Source organism: Silurus meridionalis, chromosome 24, assembly GCF_014805685.1.
Source record: "Silurus meridionalis isolate SWU-2019-XX chromosome 24, ASM1480568v1, whole genome shotgun sequence".
Lineage (NCBI taxonomy): Eukaryota > Metazoa > Chordata > Actinopteri > Siluriformes > Siluridae > Silurus > Silurus meridionalis.
In genome coordinates, this window is record NC_060907.1 from 9,033,185 (window position 1) to 9,052,847 (window position 19,663).

Consider the following 19,663-nt stretch of genomic DNA (forward strand, 5'->3'; position numbering starts at 1 on the left):
GATAGTTCCACAAAATCAACTATCGGTGCGGATTAATCGGTGAACCTCTAATCGTGACTATATATTTTACACGTTAGAAAATATTTTTATAAGTTTATTCATAATGAGCGAGCCACTGGTGACTGTGGCAAGGAAGAAACTCCCTGAGATGTATGCTCATCTGTGTGACGCCGAATGTATATTCATTACAGTTCTATCCTTTGTTGAAGTTATCAACTGTTCCCTGATGTTCATGTGGACTCATGGTCAGCTGCACCGAGTGGTGTAAGATAATATAAACCTTTTATTACGCCATCCTCGTGTTACAGCAGCATGATTTTATGAATAAATAAAAGATCTAGCATTACATGTCTAACATCCTGAGTCATGATTCTACCCTTCTAGTGACTTCTAGTGATACAGATCACAAGTCTAGCTTTAAAGGCCTAGCTCTGTGGGTTAAAGGTTAGTGTCTAGTGTTATCGCAGCAGTGTATCATGTCTGGGTCCTGCTGTTATGAGTCTAGCTTAAAGGTTTAAAGTCTAGTATTACGAGTCCAGTGATATGAGTGTACAGTTTCAGGGTTATAGTGTTACGAATCTGGTATTTTCAGCTAGATATTATTGTCATTATTCTACACCATAAATACTTAATACACTCTATAAATACATCACCATTCAACAGAATTAATAATGAATTGATTTATCATCATATCCAGGCACCTTGAATTAAAAACCTGAAGGTTTCCAGAGTGTGTCAATGTGTATTTCCTCTTCTGTTTCTCTTCCTGCTTTCAGTTCAGTCATTAAAAATATTTTATTTAATGTTTAGAAGTGTGTTAACACTTCTTCGTACACACACAGATATTACACACACACATGCTTATATAATATGTTTTTTTTTTTTTGGTACATGCATCTGAATCACATTAAGATATCACATGCTTGTTTCCATGGAGACAGCTTGGGGGATTTCAATTCTCTCCAATACATAGATCTTAGAGAAGCACACACACACACACACATACTGTTTATAAACACACACACACACATACACACACACACAGGCTTATTATATCATACTGTAATCTTATTATTACTGTACAGTGGTGCTCTAGAACTCACAGGGGTTCTGTTCTAAGCATTTGACAGATGCTCCAGGCTGCTATCCAGGCCAACTGACAATTATCTTATTCATGCACCTGAACAGTTGAGGTTTAAGGGTCTTGCTCAGGGACCCAGTAGTTGCAGTTTAGTAGTGGTGGGATTTGAACTCATGATGATTCTGATCAGCAGTCCAACAGTTTAACCACAGTTCCCACCTTCCCAAGTGCGTGTTTGCATGTGCTTGTCCTCATGTTCAGGTTCTAGAATTGTGTGTGTGTTTTGTGTGTGTGTGTGTGTGTGTGTGTGTGTGTGTGTGTGTGTGTGTGTGTGTGTAGCATGCATCTTCCCTTTATCTAAGTGTACAACAAAACCCCTTTTTTTTAAGGATGAAGTTGATGTAATATTCTCCCGTGTGTCTTCATAAACTCTCGTTTCACCAGAGCTGAGAACATACAGCCTGAATCGTAATTTTCCTCGAGGCCTTGTGTGGCCAGAAACTCAAGACTATTTTATGACCTGTGACACCCCTTAAAACCCTGTTTTCATTCCACATTTCACCAGAATGATGTGTTTTGTGGCTCTGTGGTGGAAGAAACATTCAAGCTGGTTTATTTCTAATCCTGCACAAATGAGGCACAGAGCACTCCATTGCATCATAAAATCTGTCGGCACAAACAACAAGCCTCATTTATCAAGCCGGATACAAGCGGTTTAGTGCATAATTTGTTACACAAGAAATTCAAGAAAAACCTGTACATTTTCGCAAATTTATTTGGATCCTGCACACACCTTCGTGTGCGCGTGTGTGGATTTATGCGCAAAAACACAAACTATTATAGAACCTTGAATTTAGTATTGTGTTACTGGACTTGTGAGAGCCAAACATCTGTTCAGTCTGTAGGAACATTCTCATCTGTGCATCCCTGTAAAAGTTAGTGATGCATCGATTAAAAAATAAAATAAAATTGGTGCATTGGATGCAATTGACATTTATATCATAATGCATCATTTTGAACATATTTGCATTGGTCAAATTTTTTTACATTTATTTATATGTATTTTTTGTAGATATGCTGTATAGAAAGTGGACAATAATTTGTGACCTATATTGTATATGATGATTGATATGATAATTGATTGATCATCACCATGGAGACCGAGGCGTGTCCTGAGAGTCACATACCTAGTGTGTGGGTGTGTGAGGAAAGTGCACTGCTGTTTGAAATTAAATTGTTTTCAATGCTGTAGCTTGTTGGATAGATGGGCGGAGTTACAACTGGTGCACTGGTCTCATTGGGTAAACATTTTAATACGTGACTGTAACTCTCATACCGCAGTACTACATATCATTTCCACACAAAAAAACGAGCCACGATTTCTCACTTTGTATAGTGAAGTACTATTTGTAGTTGATGTCACAGCTTAGGTAACTAGTATAGCTGTATTTTTGCTGTACTGTGTAAGAAATCCTGGATTTTCCTGTTGAATCAGTGGCTGTAACACTGCTGCTGTGAGCTGTTTACTGTTAACACTTATTTAACATTTAACTACCTCTTTATCATTATCTATTTTCACTTATGTTTACCTATTTTTTCTTATTTTATATTTATAATCCCTTTTTATCTAACGCACACATTTCTGAATCTTCTGGATCTTGAAATCTTGGTCTAGGTACAGATTATGTCACGACTAAACAACGTTCAGAAAACAACTCTTACTTTTATGCTAATGCTAATGGATTTCAGTGCAATGATTTAGTTTTGGCGTGCTGTATTCATCACGCGAGACTTCTTCTTCTTTCGGCTTCTCCAACTACCTGCATGTCTTCCCTCATCACATCCATAAACCTCCTCTTTGGCTTTCCTCTTTTCCTCCCTCCTGATGGCTTCATCCTCAACATTCTCCAAAACGTCCTACATGCGCTGTCTCTCTAATAAACTTGTTTCTAATCCTGTCCATCAAAAACCTCAACATCTTCAGCTCTGCTACCTCCAGCCCCGCGTCCTGTCTTTTACTCAATGCCACTGTCTCTAAACCATACAACAATCGCAGGTCTCACCACAGTCCTATAAACTTTCCCTTTTACTCTTGCAGATACTCTTCTATCACAAATCACTCCTGTCACTCTTCTCCACCCACTCCACCCTGCCTGCACTCTTTTCTTCACTTCTTTAACACACTCTGCATTACTTTGCATTGTTGACCCCAGGAACTTAAACTCCTCCACCTCTTCTCCCTGCAACCGCACCACTTTACTGCCCTCCCTCTCATTCACAGAGGGATTTGTTTTACCTCTGTTTTACTCCTACTGACTTTCGTTCCCTTTCTCTTCAGCGCATACCTCCACCTCTCCAGGCTCTTCACAACCTGCTCACTATTCTCACCACAAATCACAATATCATCCACAAACATCATAGTCCATGGAGACTCCTGTCTGACCTCGTCCGTCAACCTGTCCATCACCACTGCAAACAGGAAAGGGCTCAGAGCCGATGCTTGATGCAGTCCCACCTCCACCTTGAACCAGTCTTTCATTCCTACTGCACACTTTACTGCTGTCACACTGTCCTCATACATGTCCTGCACCACCCTCACACACTTCTCTGACACACCTGACTTCCTCATACAATACCACAACTCTCCTTTCCAGCCTGTCATATGCTTTCTCTAAATCCACAAACACACAATGCAACTCCTTCTGACCTTCTCTATACTTCTCCATCAACATTCTCAAGAAGAAGAAGAATTCATCACGTGAGACAGAGGGCAACTGAAAATTAGCTAAAAAATTGAAAGAATAATGTTTCCTCATTCCAGCAATCTTTCTCCTTCTGCATATTATGACCTCTCTCTGTATTCATCCCTGTTAGTGCTGTAGATCTTTTTCCCCAGAGAGACTTTTTCTTCGAATTGTCTGCTAAATGTCGCAAATGTCTGCTAAATGTGCTAAATGCCGCAAATGTAAATGTAAATTGGAGGGTGAAAGCTGAACACATGCTTCCTTTAAAATACACAATGCCAACACTATAAATTATAATTTTTTTGGCTTCTACGTATGCAGTCCACCTCCACATACATGAGCTCACAAATATGCATGATTGACAGTAATCACTTTGATTGAGAAGGAAGAAAAGGAGATCACAGCCAGGTTGCCATGTCATTGCACCTTTTAGTGCAAGAGAACCCAGAGAGCATGCAATCTATAAAAAAACAGCAACTTCAAGACCAATGACACGCCTCAGCACCCTGATTATTTCTGATTTCACCAGAAAATGAGGTGTTTTGCGGTTCATTGGTGATCCTGAGCGAAATATTTTTGAGTTGATTTTATTTCTACAACTGCACAAGGTTTCAGCACAAACACTGGGCCTCATATCATTAGTATGAGTGTTTACATGGAAGATTTGAGAGGATAAGAAATATGATTTAAATGTATCAAAATATACAATATTTTTGAATGTGTTACGTATTTGTATTATATTTATATTGATAATAGGATGCTGCTTTACAGAGCATTTGCATTGACATTTAGCAGACGCCCGTGTCCAGAGCGACGTACAAAAATGCTTTGAGTCTCTATCAATAAATAAATGTACGCTAAATTACAAAAAAACAAAAAAACTTAATATAAATCAGATTATAACTCTTGATTTCTACAAAGCAAACTTGGAAAGTGCTATTTTAAGTGTTTCAGGAAGAGGAAGTTCTTTAACCGTTGCTTAAAGATAGCCTGGGGAAGTTCATTCCACCACCTCGGTGCCAGAACAGAGAAGAGCCTTGAAGTATACTTACTTCTCATTCTGAGAGAAGGTGGTACCAGTCGAGCAGTGCTGGAGGATCTCATGCAGCATGGTGCAGTGAGTGATGAGGTCTCTGAGGTACTTATGCTCAGAGGTATCAGAGCGACTTATAGAAGAGCTTTAGAGACGAAAAAACACATCCTCATGCTAGTTCACAAGGTCAGGGGCTAAAAGTTCGATCGAGAACATTTTGTGATTTAGTTTGATTTCATTATTAATACGTTAAATTATTCAGTTTTTTATATTGTCAAAATTATAAAGTCAAAATAATTTCCACTTTGCCCTGATCGATCATCTCTCTCTCTCTCTCTCTCTCTCTCTCTCTCTCTCTCTCTCTCTCTCTCTCTCTCTCTCTCTCTCTCTCTCTCTCTCTCTCTCTCTCTCTCTCTCTCTCTCTCTCTCTCTCTCTCTCTCTCTCTCTCTCTCTCTCTCTCTTTTTCTCTCTGTGCACTTAGTAATTACAGTACAGGCATCAACAATATTCACATGCAAGCAGTAGCAGCATCTCCTTCACAATCGAAATCGGATCACACAACGCTTTATAATAGGAGTGAATCACATTGGTATCTGCTTCATATGTATCTTTATAGTATCATATCGTTGCTATGCATCGAGATGCGAATCGCATCGGCCGCATTTCTGGAGATGCACATGTGTACACTGTGCTCAAACTATAAAGTTTCAGCATTCATGCTAGTACCCAATCAACACGATAGTGCTAATCATCCATCATCAATTTAAATATTAATTGTTTTATTTTAATCTGTTTTAATTGGACTGGTGTGGAAGCCTACAGTAGTGTATAAGCAGTCAGTTGAATAATATAACATTAGGACAGCGCACACCTTTTACAAGGACAGACAACACCAGACCTTCTATTTGCACAAGTTGCTTCGCAACAGCCGTTCTTATGGATTTCAGTGCAGTGATTCAGCACTGGTATATTCATCACACAACACTGAGGGCAACCGACAGAAGTGAAAATTAATTATCCTTATTGAGCAAATGGGAAGTGGTAGCTTTGTGGTTAAGGTTTTTGCGCTGGTGACCTGGGGGTTGTGAGATCAAATCCCAGGCCTGTCCTTCTGTTTAATTAACACAGCAGGCACCACCAATCGGCCTAGTTTCCAGCTCTTTAATTAATGTGTGAACGGGTTCAGATGAGAAAAAAAATCAGTGGTGTGTGAGAGAGGGAGAGAGAGATAGAGAGTGAGAGTCATTGGCAGGTGTGTGTTCTTTGTCTCCTTGTGTTTGTGTGTGTGTGTGTGTGTGTGTGTGTGCGCAACATTTCTGTTTAAATGCATTATTGTTAAGGGTCTTAATTAGAAGAACTAAAACACAAGAGCCTTAATCACATTCATTTTAAGTGTTTCAAAATATCATGTATCAAAATTGAGTCTAAGCCCCTGCAAAATTAGGGAGGTGTGGCTTCAGCATGCAGTACTGGGTTGAGGAGGCGTGGTCTAAGCATGCTGTACTGGGTTTAAGGAGGCGTGGTCTCAACATGGTGTACTGGGTTGAGGAGGCTTTGTCTCAGCATGGTGTACTGGATTGAGAATTCTTTGCCTCGGCATGTACTGTGCTGTGGAAGCATGGCCTCTGTACCATTCTGCCTCAGTGGTGAAGAAATGTCTCTCTCTCTCTCTCTCTCTCAGAAAGAATTCCACTTGTATATAATAGGAGTAGCTCTCTACCCATCACACTGCTGCTTCTGAGAGAGAGAGAGATAAAGAGCAGAACGTTAAAGAAGACATATTGAGACAGAATGAGAGAGTGTTGAGAGGTTGGAATGTAAGGGAATAAAGAAAACATTAAGAGAGAATGCAGTGGGAACAGAAAAAAATGTTTAGGAGAAGGTGCCCACTAATGGAAGTGTGTGTGTGTGTGTGTGTGTGTGTGTGTGTGTGTGTGTGTGTGTGTGTGTGTGTGTGTATGTATATATACATATATATACATACACCGATCAGGCATAATATCATGACATTATAACAAGTAAACTGAATAACACGGATTAACTCTTCATCATGGCACCTGTTAGTGGGTGTATTAAGCAGCAAGTGAACATTTTGCCCTCAATGTTGATGTTAGAAGCAGGAAAAATGTGCGATCGTAAGGATTTGAGTGATTTGAGGTCTACACGATTAGCTCAAAGCATCTCCAAAACTGCAGCTCTTGTGGGATGTTCCTGGTCTACAGTGGTCAGTATCTATCAAAAGTGATCCAAGGAAGGAACAGTGGTGAACCGGCGACAGGGTCAAGGACGGCCGAGACTCATTGATGTATGAGCGGAGCGAAGGCTGATCCGTGTGGTCCGATCCAACAGACGAGTAGCTTAAACTGCTGAAGAAGTTAATTCTGTTAATGCTCGACGGCTCATTAACTAGTGCAGAGCGTTGGTATTAACTACCTCTGTGTGTGTGTGTGTGTGTGTGTGTGTGTGTGTGTGTGTGTGTGTGTGTGTGTGCACCAAATGGTAAAAGAGCTTTTATCTTATTATCGAGGGTTTCAGAAAATGTTTCTTGTAGAACTTGGAGCTGGAATTATTCACAATCCACTGAAAGCTTTGAGAAACAAGCATTAGCCTTTTGTCTTTTTTTTCAGCTTCCAGCGTAATTAACAGCGATATGAATCATGATGCATTCATGACACAATACTCATTTTAAACACTTTAGTGTCTGATTTTCCTACAACACCAAACTAATTAGTACGTTTTGTAACGTATCTGGAAACACGTGCACACATATAGACAAGTAAGAAAAGAATCATCAGAAACATTCAGCTCTTTTAACAAAATACTGCCATTTTATAAGTGTATATACATTTTCTTTTCTTTTGTGTCGCAGTTGGCGATCCTCACAGAACTCGCCCACTCCCACAGCAGCGAGAGAACCGGCCTGATGAATCCTGCCCACCCAGGAGCAGGAAGCATCTACCACAGTGAAAACCTCAGCCTCAAGCTTTCTCCACCGCCAATGGTAGAGGAGTAGTGCAGACTTTACCCACTGTTACACACCTGAATAAAAGCACTACTTTACACTACTAACCTGCACTGATGTCATCATTCTTTCACTCGCCTTCACATCGAAAACGATGAAAGTAAGGAATAAAGCGATCATTATTATTCTGTTACAGGAAAATAATCGATGAATATACAGTAATACATTGGTATTCGTGGGTAATTCATGTGATGATGAGTGCGGAAACTGACCAGTACCGAACAAATATTCAATCAAATGCAGAACTGTCCTGTATAAGGAATAAAGAACATGCATAAAGGCAACTCAGAATTTTTGTTATTTTATAACACTCTCATCCTATGCAGTCCAATAATCCCAAACTAGAACAAAGGGACATATAAAGAAGGTTCAACTACATAATTAAAAGAGAAGAGGAAATAAAAGGAATAAATTAAAACATCATCTACTTTCGGCTTCTCCTATTAGGGGTCGCCACAGCGGATCATCCGTCTCCACACCCCCCTGTCCTCTACATCTGCCTCTTTCAAACCAACTACCTGCATGTCTTCCCTCACCACATCCATAAACCTCCTCCTTGTTCTTCCTCTTTTCCTTCTTCCTGGTGGCCCATCCTCAGCATTCTCCTACTGATATACCCCATGTCCCTCCTCTGTCCCTAGCTGACGCTATTCTGGGCCAGCTAGCTGCCCTGTGAGGCAAATATGAAATCTGATTGGTTAAATATACAGACCTGTTGGTAATATTCTCAATTGTAAAAAGGCCAGCAGTACTGACTTTGAAGATCCTGGGCAGATTAGATTGACATGGCTAAATCTGATTGGACAAAAAAAATCTAACATCCACATCCACGTACTGGAAGCAGTGCAGCCAAGAGAATCGCTACAAAATGAAGAGAATAAAACGTTGGAAATAAATTAATACAATTTCATGGAACAAATATTAAAATTTAGGTTGTAAATGTAGGTCAGTGCTTCTGATAGTGATTAGGCCAGCAGAGAAGGCTTCGCTGGCCCTATGAAAAATACACTATATGGACAAACGTTTTCAGACGCCTGACTCTAATATTTGTATTTGTATCATCCCATTCCACTTTTAGTCTCACATTATCTGGGAAGATGTTCCACTAGATTTAGGAGTGTGCTTGTGGAGATTTGTCCTCTTTCACCAGTCACTGTTCCAATTCACCCCGAAGGTGTTCAGTAAGAGTTGAGGTCAGAGCTCTATAGCAGAAGATTTTGAACTCCAAACTATACAGAGCATATCTTCATGGAGACGGCTTTGTGCGCAGGGGCATCGTCAAGCTGGGACAAGTTTGTGTCTCGCAGTTCAAATAAAGGGAACATTTTATGTTACCGCATCCAAAGAGGTTCTATACAATTGGTGGTAACAGTTTGAGGAAGAACCACACATTACTGGAAAAGCCAGGAGCCCATATAGTGTGTAGTTATAGATACTTTTTAAAATGTGGCGTGTCCACAAGTCAAGCTAGTTCATGTCAATGTTTATTGCATATCATTATAACTGCAGTTTCTATGTTTTTTTTTTAAGCCGTAGAACAAGCTCATTAATTAATAATACCTGTTTTGAATTCTAGTCAGACCCAGAAGTACACACATTCTTCACTTAGTACACTGAAAAGAATCTGGTATAAGTTAGATGTACTTGACTGCACTTTTTCGCTCAATAAACTATTACTACTACCTGTTTTAGTGTCACGCTGGTAACTGGACCTCGTGTCATATTAATATATTAATACGAACAAATTTCAAAGTTTGTTACCAAATGAATGTATTCAGGCTGAACATCCACTATATAGAACACAAGCAGAGAAAATATGATGATGATCATGTGGTCCAGAATGTCACTGTTCTCAGTCATGTTTCATCACTGACTCCCTCTGTCTCATCCACGTTAACCCCAGACTTCCTGTTGCCTTCTGCTTTGTTCATTGTTTGCTTCATAAACTAACCTTCATCTGTGGTGTGTGAGAGCCAGGAAATATACACCAGTGGTAGATTGAAAAAGCAGCACAATGACAGGAAATATGTTGACGGGCTGAAAACGGCGCTCAATGAGACGGAAACATATTGATCCTTTAAACAAATGAATTTAAACTCAAGTCTGGTTTAAAAATGTAAGAAGTAAAAAGTACAGATATTTGTGTAAAAATGCATTGAGTGAAAGTTAAAAAGTAACTGGTGCAGTAAAGAATTTGTACTTTATTACTTTCCAGCTCTGGTCAGAACAAAGGTCACATTCATGCTGCAACAAAACGGAAGCAGTTCCTATCGCTGATATGTGAGGTTTCAAGGAGCTATTTATGGAACATTAATGGAAGGAATTAAGTTCTCCACTATCAAATGGTAATGACTGTTTATAGCTTCTATAATGTTCATAAAAACAGAATCATTCAGTACTTGTTGCACAGAGGTGACTATAAATGGATAAAATGGATAATTCTGTATATTAATGGGAAATTGTGGTAATCCTTTGTTTTTGGAAAATAATCAGCGGGTAATAGCATTACATCACGTTTTATTGCTTGATCAGTTTAGCATAGAAAAACATGATGTGTAATTTGCATATTAATAAAAAATATAGTTATCCTGATGAGGCTAAAAAAAAAAATAATTGTGCCTGTATGTTTTCTAATGACACATCAGTCATCCAATGTTTTATATTCCATATAGAAAAACATGTGTTGACTGGTGACTCACTTCACTCTCGCCTTTAACAACTCGGCTAAACATCAACAGCAACGTTCCTGAGAGCATTTCTGCGTGATTAAGTCTTTAAAGGCGGATCCGGTGCTCTAACTGAGATGAGCTGTAATGGCTTTTGATGGATGAGGCTGTTCTGCTTATGGCGCTGTCAGAGACATGTGACTTCACATGCTTGGGACGCACATATAAAGCTTTTCGCATAATTGGGAGTCGATGTGTGTGTGTCTGTGTCTGTCTGTGTGTGAGAGAATGGTGTACATTCAGAACTGAAACAGCAGGCATCTTGTGTGTGTGTGTGTGTGTGTGTGTGTGTGTGTTTGTGTGTGTGAAAGGAAACTCTCTTCCCCCAGGCTCAGAAAGTGGATTGTTCTGGCCTCAAAAAGACGTGTTTCCAGTGAAGAAAGAGCCTTCAGCTCTGCTCATAGAGACGCAAGTGTGTGTGCATGCCATATCTGATGCGTTTGTCCTCACCACACACCACACCATTCAATCCTGCACTACATTACATTAATAAGTACTGAGAGAAATGGTAGGGCTCCAGATCAGTAAATGGTTAAGGTCAGTGTTTGGTGGAAAAAGCAGGGCAGCCCCACAGTGCCACCGTTTCCTTGATAGTGTATGAACTGGTTTAATTAACCTGGAATTTATGAGGACACGCGTTTTATTATTCATCTCAGACCTGTACAAGCGAAGCATTAACATTTTATCTGCTTCTGCTCTCACTCGGTTTATACCCAGAATAAAAGCCTGCTTGTTTGTGTTATGGATGACAAGAAACACTAAGAATAGGGAAAAATAATAACATTTCAGTGGCCAAGTTTAAATCCCCAGGATTATGAAGAGCTGCTTGTCATGGCTGCAGAGGCTAGCAAACAGCTTAAAAATGCTTCAGTGTTCATAGAGACGTGCAAATAGAGTTTCTCTAAGCTCTTTGTCATTTTGTTGTACGTTATCTCCACTGTTGTTTCGGAAACGTCTTAAAAGTAAAAGCCTGTGTTTAAACAATCCAGAATAATCTGTGTAGTATAATATACTGTCTAAAAAATTTCATGCCTAGGAAGCAAATACAAAATCCTTGAAAGCAGGGGTGTTGTTACAGGAAAATAACCAGAACATGGACTGGTGTGATGCATTTTTTATTTTTTATATTTTTTTTTTTTACCAATTTTAGTTATCACATAAATAGCAGCTCTAAACAGTCGTTCTCTTACCAGATTTTCTTTTTTTTTCTCTTTTTTTTATTTATTTATAATCTAAGATGTGAAAAGGGCGAACCTCAATTCCTGAACACTTTCCCAATCATTGTGAATGTTACACAGTGCTGACACTGGAGACTCCTTCCATAAATCTTAAATCTACATTTAATTTGTTCATTCATTATTAGCCTTAGATTATGTGGAGTGCCGTACCCATTAAATTAGCTGTTACAGTAATGATGTATATTACAGCTGGTTCTACTGTCACAGCTGCTATTAGGTAAAATTAACACCTGAACAAGCAGACTTGAGAAGTCAACAACCATCTGGTGTATATATATATATATAATATATACACACACACATATGTATATAAATACACATGTCCCCCTTTTGACGCCAAAACAGTTCTGAACCCGTGGAGCATTAACAGCATAAACTTCTTCAGCAGTTTGAGCTACAAAAGCTTGTCTGTTGGATTGGACCTCACGGACCAGCCTTCACTCCCCACGTGCATCAGTGAGTCTCGGCCACCCATGACCCTGTCACCGGTTCACCACTGTTCATTCCTTGGACCAGTTTTATTAGATACTGACTACTGCAGATCAGGAACATCCCACAAGAGCTGCTGTTTTGGAGATGCTCTGACCCAGTTGTCTAGAGCAGTGGTCCCCAACCCTCTGGGCCGTGGACCGGCACCGGTCCGTGGGTCAATTGGTACCGGGCCGCACAGAAAGAATACATAACTTACATTATAACCGTTTTATTTATCTGATTCTGAACGAAGTTTTATTTTGTAAAATTACGAGATTCTCTCCGCCACATCTGTCTATGACTCACTCTTGATGCATGTCATGATGCCTCAGTCACATGACTTACAGTTGTGTTCAAAATTATTCAACCCCCAATGCTGTAAATGGTTTTAGGGAATTTAGTGTACATTTGTAATTGTATTCAGAATGAAATCCTACAAGGACTTCTTAAAGAACCATATGCAACTAAAATGACATCAATTAGTTTTGTAATACAGTAGTAAATGTTTCTTTTGTGAATTCTTCATTGACATAATTATTCAACCCCTTAAAGACTACCACTCTGAAGAACAGAGGTTCAATGAAGTGTTTTCAATCAGGTATTGAAAACACCTGTGGATATCAGGGAGCAGCAATAAAGCCTAATAAGCACCAATTAGGCAGCTTTAAAATGACTGTGATACTCAGCTCCTTCTAGACATTTACTGGTGTGGTTACAAACATGGTGAGGTCAAGAGAATGGTCCAGGAAGACAAGAGAACAGGTGATTACTCTTCACAGGAAGGGCAATGGCTATAAGAAGATTGCAAAGATGTTAAACATACCAAGAGACACCATAGGAAGCATCATTCGCAAATTCAAGGCAAAGGGCACTGTTGAAACGCTACCTGGTCGTGGCAGAAAGAAGATGCTGACTTCGACTGCTGTGCGCTACCTGAAGCGTAGAGTGGAGAAAAGTCCCCGTGTGACTGCTGAGGAACTGAGAAAAGATTTGTCAGATGTGGGTACTGAAGTTTCTGCTCAGACAATACGGCGCACCCTCCGTAATGAAGGCCTCCATGCCAGAACTCCCAGGCGCACCCCCTTGCTGTCCCCAAAGAATAAGAAGAGTCGACTGCAGTATGCCAAAAGTCATGTGGACAAACCACAGAAGTTTTGGGATAGTGTTCTGTGGACTGATGAAACAAAATTAGAACTGTTTGGGCCCATGGATCAACGCTATGTTTGGAGGAGGAAGAACAAGGCCTATGAAGAAAAGAACACCTTGCCTACTGTGAAGCATGGCGGGGGGTCAATCATGCTTTGGGGCTGTTTTGCTTCTGCAGGTACTGGGAAGCTTCAGCGTGTGCAAGGTACCATGAATTCTCTTCAGTACCAGGAGATATTGGATGACAATGTGATGCAGTCCGTCACAAACCTGAGGCTTGGAAGACGTTGGACCTTTCAACAGGACAATGATCCCAAGCATACCTCCAAGTCCACTAGAGCATGGTTGCAGATTAAAGGCTGGAACATTTTGAAGTGGCCATCGCAGTCACCAGACTTAAATCCGATTGAGAACCTCTGGTGGGACTTAAAGAAAGCAGTTGCAGTGCGCAAGCCTAAGAATGTGACTGAACTGGAGGCTTTTGCCCATGATGAATGGGCGAAGAGACCCGTAGATCGCTGCAAGACACTTGTGTCAAGCTATGCTTCACGTTTAAAAGCTGTTATAACTGTAAAAGGATGTTGTACTAAGTACTAAGATTGAATGTCACTTGGGGGTTGAATAAAACTGATAATGATGTGAGCTCAGAAAAGACATTTGTGGTTATTTCATTATAAATGTTATGTTATATTTGTCTGACCTACACGTGCCTCTTTGATTTAATTGTAAGCAGGATGACTGAATGATCATAATCAATGTCAAACCGACCAAAACAATCAATTTGAGTGGGGGTTGAATAATTTTGAACACAACTGTACCTCCATCCGTTACCTTCTTAAAGAGGCTGCTTCGGTAATATATTACCGCTAAATTGAAAACCCCAAGCGAGCAAAATGAACAAAAAACAACACAGTGGATTCACATTTATTATTATATCCCCGGTCAGGGAACCAACCCCAGCCACTCTTAGTGCCGGTCCCAAGCCCGGATAAATGGGGAGGGTTGCGTTAGGAAGGGCATCCAGCAAAAACGTGCCAAATCAAACATGCGGATGATCCGCTGTGGCGACCCCTAATGGGAGAAGCCAAAAGAAAGTTATATGGGTGTGTGTGTGTGTTAAAAATTATAATTATTATTTTGTTAATTTTCATCTTCTGGTCCAGGCAGGTTTTAATTCTCTTCTACTGTTCTTTATCCCACATGAAGGGGTTTAAAGCCATTCAGTTTTATTATATCACAAACTAACCTCAGTGTGTTAATGTGATTTAAATGAATCACCAATGAGTAAAGTAATGTGAATGTAAACTCGTAAAAATCCTTTGTATTTTTAAGCCATTTATACTTTTGTCAACTAATGAACCAACCCAATCAACAGACTCAGTGATGACCTTTCGACCTTCTGTCAGCGAAACGCAACAGAGGAAAAGGTCTGTACTTCACCTTTAACAATAAACTGAACTACTGATTGCATAAGGTTAATTACATAACCCTACCCTTACTAACCCTAACCCTATTTTTAAAGTCAGATTTTGTTTTTACTTTTTATTACATTTCACTTCACAAAGACTCACGCAAGTGTTGCAAATATGCAGTAGTGCTGGAATCGAGTCTAGGCGTCACTGTTCAGCTTCATTACTATGATAAAGCGGTCAATTAAATAGCTGCCCAGAGGAAAAACTCTGTAGCACCCCAGAATCTGTAAACAGGAAAAAGAACAGATGATTTGAGCCAACAGCATCTGGCCAATCATCAATCCTGTCATTAAAAATGCTCCATATTTTACACTTTCATTATGTGTTCTAAGCAAGGCACTGTTTAGTTGCGTAGCTGTGGTAAGTAGTTACTGTGTTAGTCATGTGAACAAAGTATGTAACCGGTTGGACATGAAAAGTCCAAGTGATCAGCAGGCCTTCGTTTTTCATCAATTGATTGCAATTTTGTGCAGTAATTAATACCTTTCTGCTAAAACACAAGGTGATGGAGAATAACTCATGATTAATAGCCTTTAATTTGATTGGCTGGTTAATACATTTTCAAGTAAAATCAGTTGGATGTAAGTTGAGATGCTTTTAAAAGGAAATGTGAATGTGAGAAAAACTTCCTAGCATGAACACCTTTTTTAGTTAAAAAGCCCTGGAAGTTTGGCAGTCATTCAATTTGAGCAAATGCAGCGTGAAAATATCAGCTCTCTCTCCTGCTGTATGACATTTTCAGCTTCTGGAAGAAAGAATCCGAGTGCATTTTTGAAGAAATATTGAGTCAAAACGGAGACTGTGGTTGCACTGTTTCATCTGGGACTAGCTGGAGCGAAAGATCTGGGACACATATAGAACCTTCCAGAGCCTCAGAACTTAAGGTCTCTGAAGTGCTGAGGTGAGCAAAGTGTGAGGCAGCCATCAGGATCATTTGTTGTGCTACAAATGTCTGCAGGAGGAATGTTTCTGCAGGGTGAAGAACATCAGCTTCCAATCCATGTGGCTTCACTGACACAAAAAATAAAATAAAAAATTAAGCTGGCTGGCTTCAGATGTGTGATATTTGTGTGATAGCTGTGTGATAGCTGTATGATATTTGTGTGATAGCTGTACGTTAGCTGTATGATATTTGTATGATAGCTGTATGATAGCTGTACGTTAGCTGTATGATATTTGTATGATATTTGTATGATAGCTGTACGTTAGCTGTATGATATTTGTATGATATTTGTATGATAGCTGTATGATATTTGTATGATAGCTGTACGTTAGCTGTATGATATTTGTATGATAGCTGTATGATATTTGTATGATAGCAGTATGATATTTGTATAATAGCTGTATGATAGCTGTAAGATTTTTGTATAATAGCTGTATAATAGCTGTACGTTATCTGTATGATATTTGTATAATAGCTGTATAATAGCTGTATAATAGCTGTACGTTATCTGTATGATATTTGTATAATAGCTGTATGAGAGCTGTACGTTAGCTGTATGATATTTGTATAATAGCTGTATGATAGCTGTATAATAGCTGTACGTTAGCTGCATGATATTTGTATAATAGCTGTATAATAGCTGTATGATAGCTGTACATTAGCTGTATGATATTAGTATAATAGCTGTATGATAGCTGTACGTTAGCTGTATGATATTTGTATAATAGCTGTATGATAGCTGTATATTAGCTGTATGTTAGCTGTATGATATTTGTATAATAGCTGTATGATAGCTGTATATTAGCTGTACGTTAGCTGTATGATATTTGTATAATAGCTGTATAATAGCTGTATGATAGCTGTATATTAGCTGTACGTTAGCTGTATGATATTTGTATAATAGCTGTATAATAGCTGTACGTTAGCTATATGATATTTGTATAATAGCTGTATGATAGCTTTATAATAGCTGTATGTTAGCTGTATGATATTTGTATAATAGCTGTATGAGAGCTGTACGTTAGCTGTATGATATTTGTATAATAGCTGTATGATAGCTGTATAATAGCTGTACGTTAGCTGCATGATATTTGTATAATAGCTGTATAATAGCTGTATGATAGCTGTACATTAGCTGTATGATATTAGTATAATAGCTGTATGATAGCTGTACGTTAGCTGTATGATATTTGTATAATAGCTGTATGATAGCTGTATATTAGCTGTATGTTAGCTGTATGATATTTGTATAATAGCTGTATGATAGCTGTATATTAGCTGTACGTTAGCTGTATGATATTTGTATAATAGCTGTATAATAGCTGTATGATAGCTGTATATTAGCTGTACGTTAGCTGTATGATATTTGTATAATAGCTGTATAATAGCTGTACGTTAGCTATATGATATTTGTATAATAGCTGTATGATAGCTTTATAATAGCTGTATGTTAGCTGTATGATATTTGTATAATAGCTGTATATTAGCTGTACGTTAGCTGTATGATATTTGTATAATAGCTGTATGATAGCTGTATAATAGCTGTGATAGCTGTATGATATTTGTGTGATAGCTGTATAATATTTGTGTGATAGCTATATGATATTTGTGTGATAGCTATATGATATTTGTGTGATAGCTGTATGATATTTGTGTGATAGCTGTATGATATTTGTGTGATAGCTGTATGATAGCTGTACGTTAGCTGTAGGATATTTGTATGATAGCTGTATACTAGCTGTATGATAGCTATATGTTAGCTGTATGATATATGTGTGATAGCTGTATGATATTTGTATGAAAGCTGAAAGCTGGCTGATTGTTGGTAAATGGCACTTGAGCAAAATGGGGGCAGAAAAATGGAGGGAAATATCCTCCAGGTTGATCCTAAAACAACATCTTTCTAAATGTAAAGACCCTGTTACTTTCTCATAACCTTTACTTCATAAGTCCAATTATTGATTTGACTTTTGGAAATTATGTGGTGATTCTTTTTTTTTCTTTTTATTAAATTTTTTTGATCAGATGTCCAAGTCCAGTTAAGTCTGACTGAGACATCAGCATTGCTTTTAAACCTATACAGTAGAAGTTTCAGCACTGAGTTCCAGAGGCAAGCATAACTTTTCTCATTGGAGACCGATGTCTCAGGCAGCTCTGAGGGATTGTGCTGCATTTCATGTGTAGGCGGTTGAAGAGTTTCAGAGGGCAATTTTGCTAGATACTCTGAGGCTTAAGGGATCATTTTGAAAGAGCAAATCACCACTACAAAAAGAGAAGCTCATCGCTCAAGGACAGCTCATGCTTGTTCCCATACAAATTCTTTCGCTTCCATTATTCCATTTATCTTTGGCTCTTATCTTATCTTGATCTTGAAAAACATCTGGTAGAAATCTGTCATGTGCCGTTCTTGACACCAAATGACCCTTAATAAGGACAGTTTGGAGTGATAATAATCAAGCTCTCAAGATAATACAGTTTCTTCTCTGACTGATCCAAAGATGTTACAGTTAACACTACTGTATCACCAAGTTTCTGAATGGACTGCACTTCCTTTTGTCTGTTTTTGATTTCCAGATACGCGTCCCTATTCAATCATGTCATATAAGCGGTTTATTCCTATCATATGAGATTTTAAAGTAAATTACAATGTGGGTGGTCCCAAATATGGTTTTAATGGGGAATAACTACAACAACATCAGTTTATATTTAATGCATACAGTATGTGCAAATGGTCATTTAGTATATTAGTTTTTATTATTTATTATTATTCTGTATTATTTTTAAGAAAATAATACAGAAATGTACCAAATGCAGCACATTTCATAAAACAAAACCATAACAGAAAAAAACAACAAGACTGTTAGTACTGAGAGTATTTGAGGTATTATCATTGCACTTATCTATTTTACCATGCGTTTTACATCGATTTACATAAAATCCTACAGAGACAGGTCTTCGCTTAATTCACCAGAATTGACAATTCATTTGATCTCAGTAACCTGAGTATTAATGGTACCAGACAGGTTGAGTATTTCTTAAACTGATAAAAAACTTTCTTTCGGCTTCTCCCATTAGGGGTCGCCACAGTGGATCCTCCGCATGTTTGATTTGGCACATGTTTTTATGCTAGATGCCCTTCCTAACGCAACCCTCCCCAATTTATCCGGGCTTGGGACCGGCACTGAAAGTGGCTGGGGTTGGTTCTCTGACCGGGGATCGAACCCGGACCTCAGCGATGAGAGCGCCGCATCCTAACCACTAGACCAATAGGGGTCCTTATTTCTTAAACTGATGATCTCCCTGAATTTTCATGTATGAGGTGGTACCAAATAGTTTCGAGATTAAATCTGTTTAAAATAAAGTGCTTTATTAATCTATGTTTATACACTATGACCTTAAAACTAGTTCCCTTACACAGCAATACAGCGCTGCCAGTGTTCCTGACACTTCCAGAAAGTGGCCTGGAAGTCTTCTTTTTGAAGCGTGTCAAGCACCTTCTGTAATTCGCGCTGGATCTTCGCAGTGGTGTCAAAAGCAGCTTTGAACTGGATCTTTATCTTCGAGAAAGGAGCGAAGTCTGGAGGAGCCAAATCTGGTGAATAGGGTGGGTACGGAAGTGAGATCATCATGCACAAATTGCCAAATGGTTTTGACATTTTCGGGGGTTGAGCTCGTTGAAAGTCTTCCTGGTTTCTCGTTGTCTTCCAGTAGTGTGCCACTTGAAACACCTCAAATCAGTCGTTGCAGCATGGTGCCAAAAACATTCACTGAGCAGCAGTTCAGTGG

General features: G+C 39.0%; 1 protein-coding gene across 1 annotated transcript in view; it reads left to right on the top strand.

The window, feature by feature from the left end:
• The window catches only part of vps8 (VPS8 subunit of CORVET complex), a 118,805-nt gene extending 110,881 nt beyond the window's left edge, over positions 1 to 7,924 (top strand). Inside the window, 1 exon segment of the mRNA XM_046837249.1 lies at positions 7,729 to 7,924. Coding sequence (XP_046693205.1) covers positions 7,729 to 7,872 — 144 coding nt within the window. The 3' untranslated portion in view covers positions 7,873 to 7,924.
• The last annotated feature ends 11,739 nt before the right edge of the window (positions 7,925 to 19,663 follow it).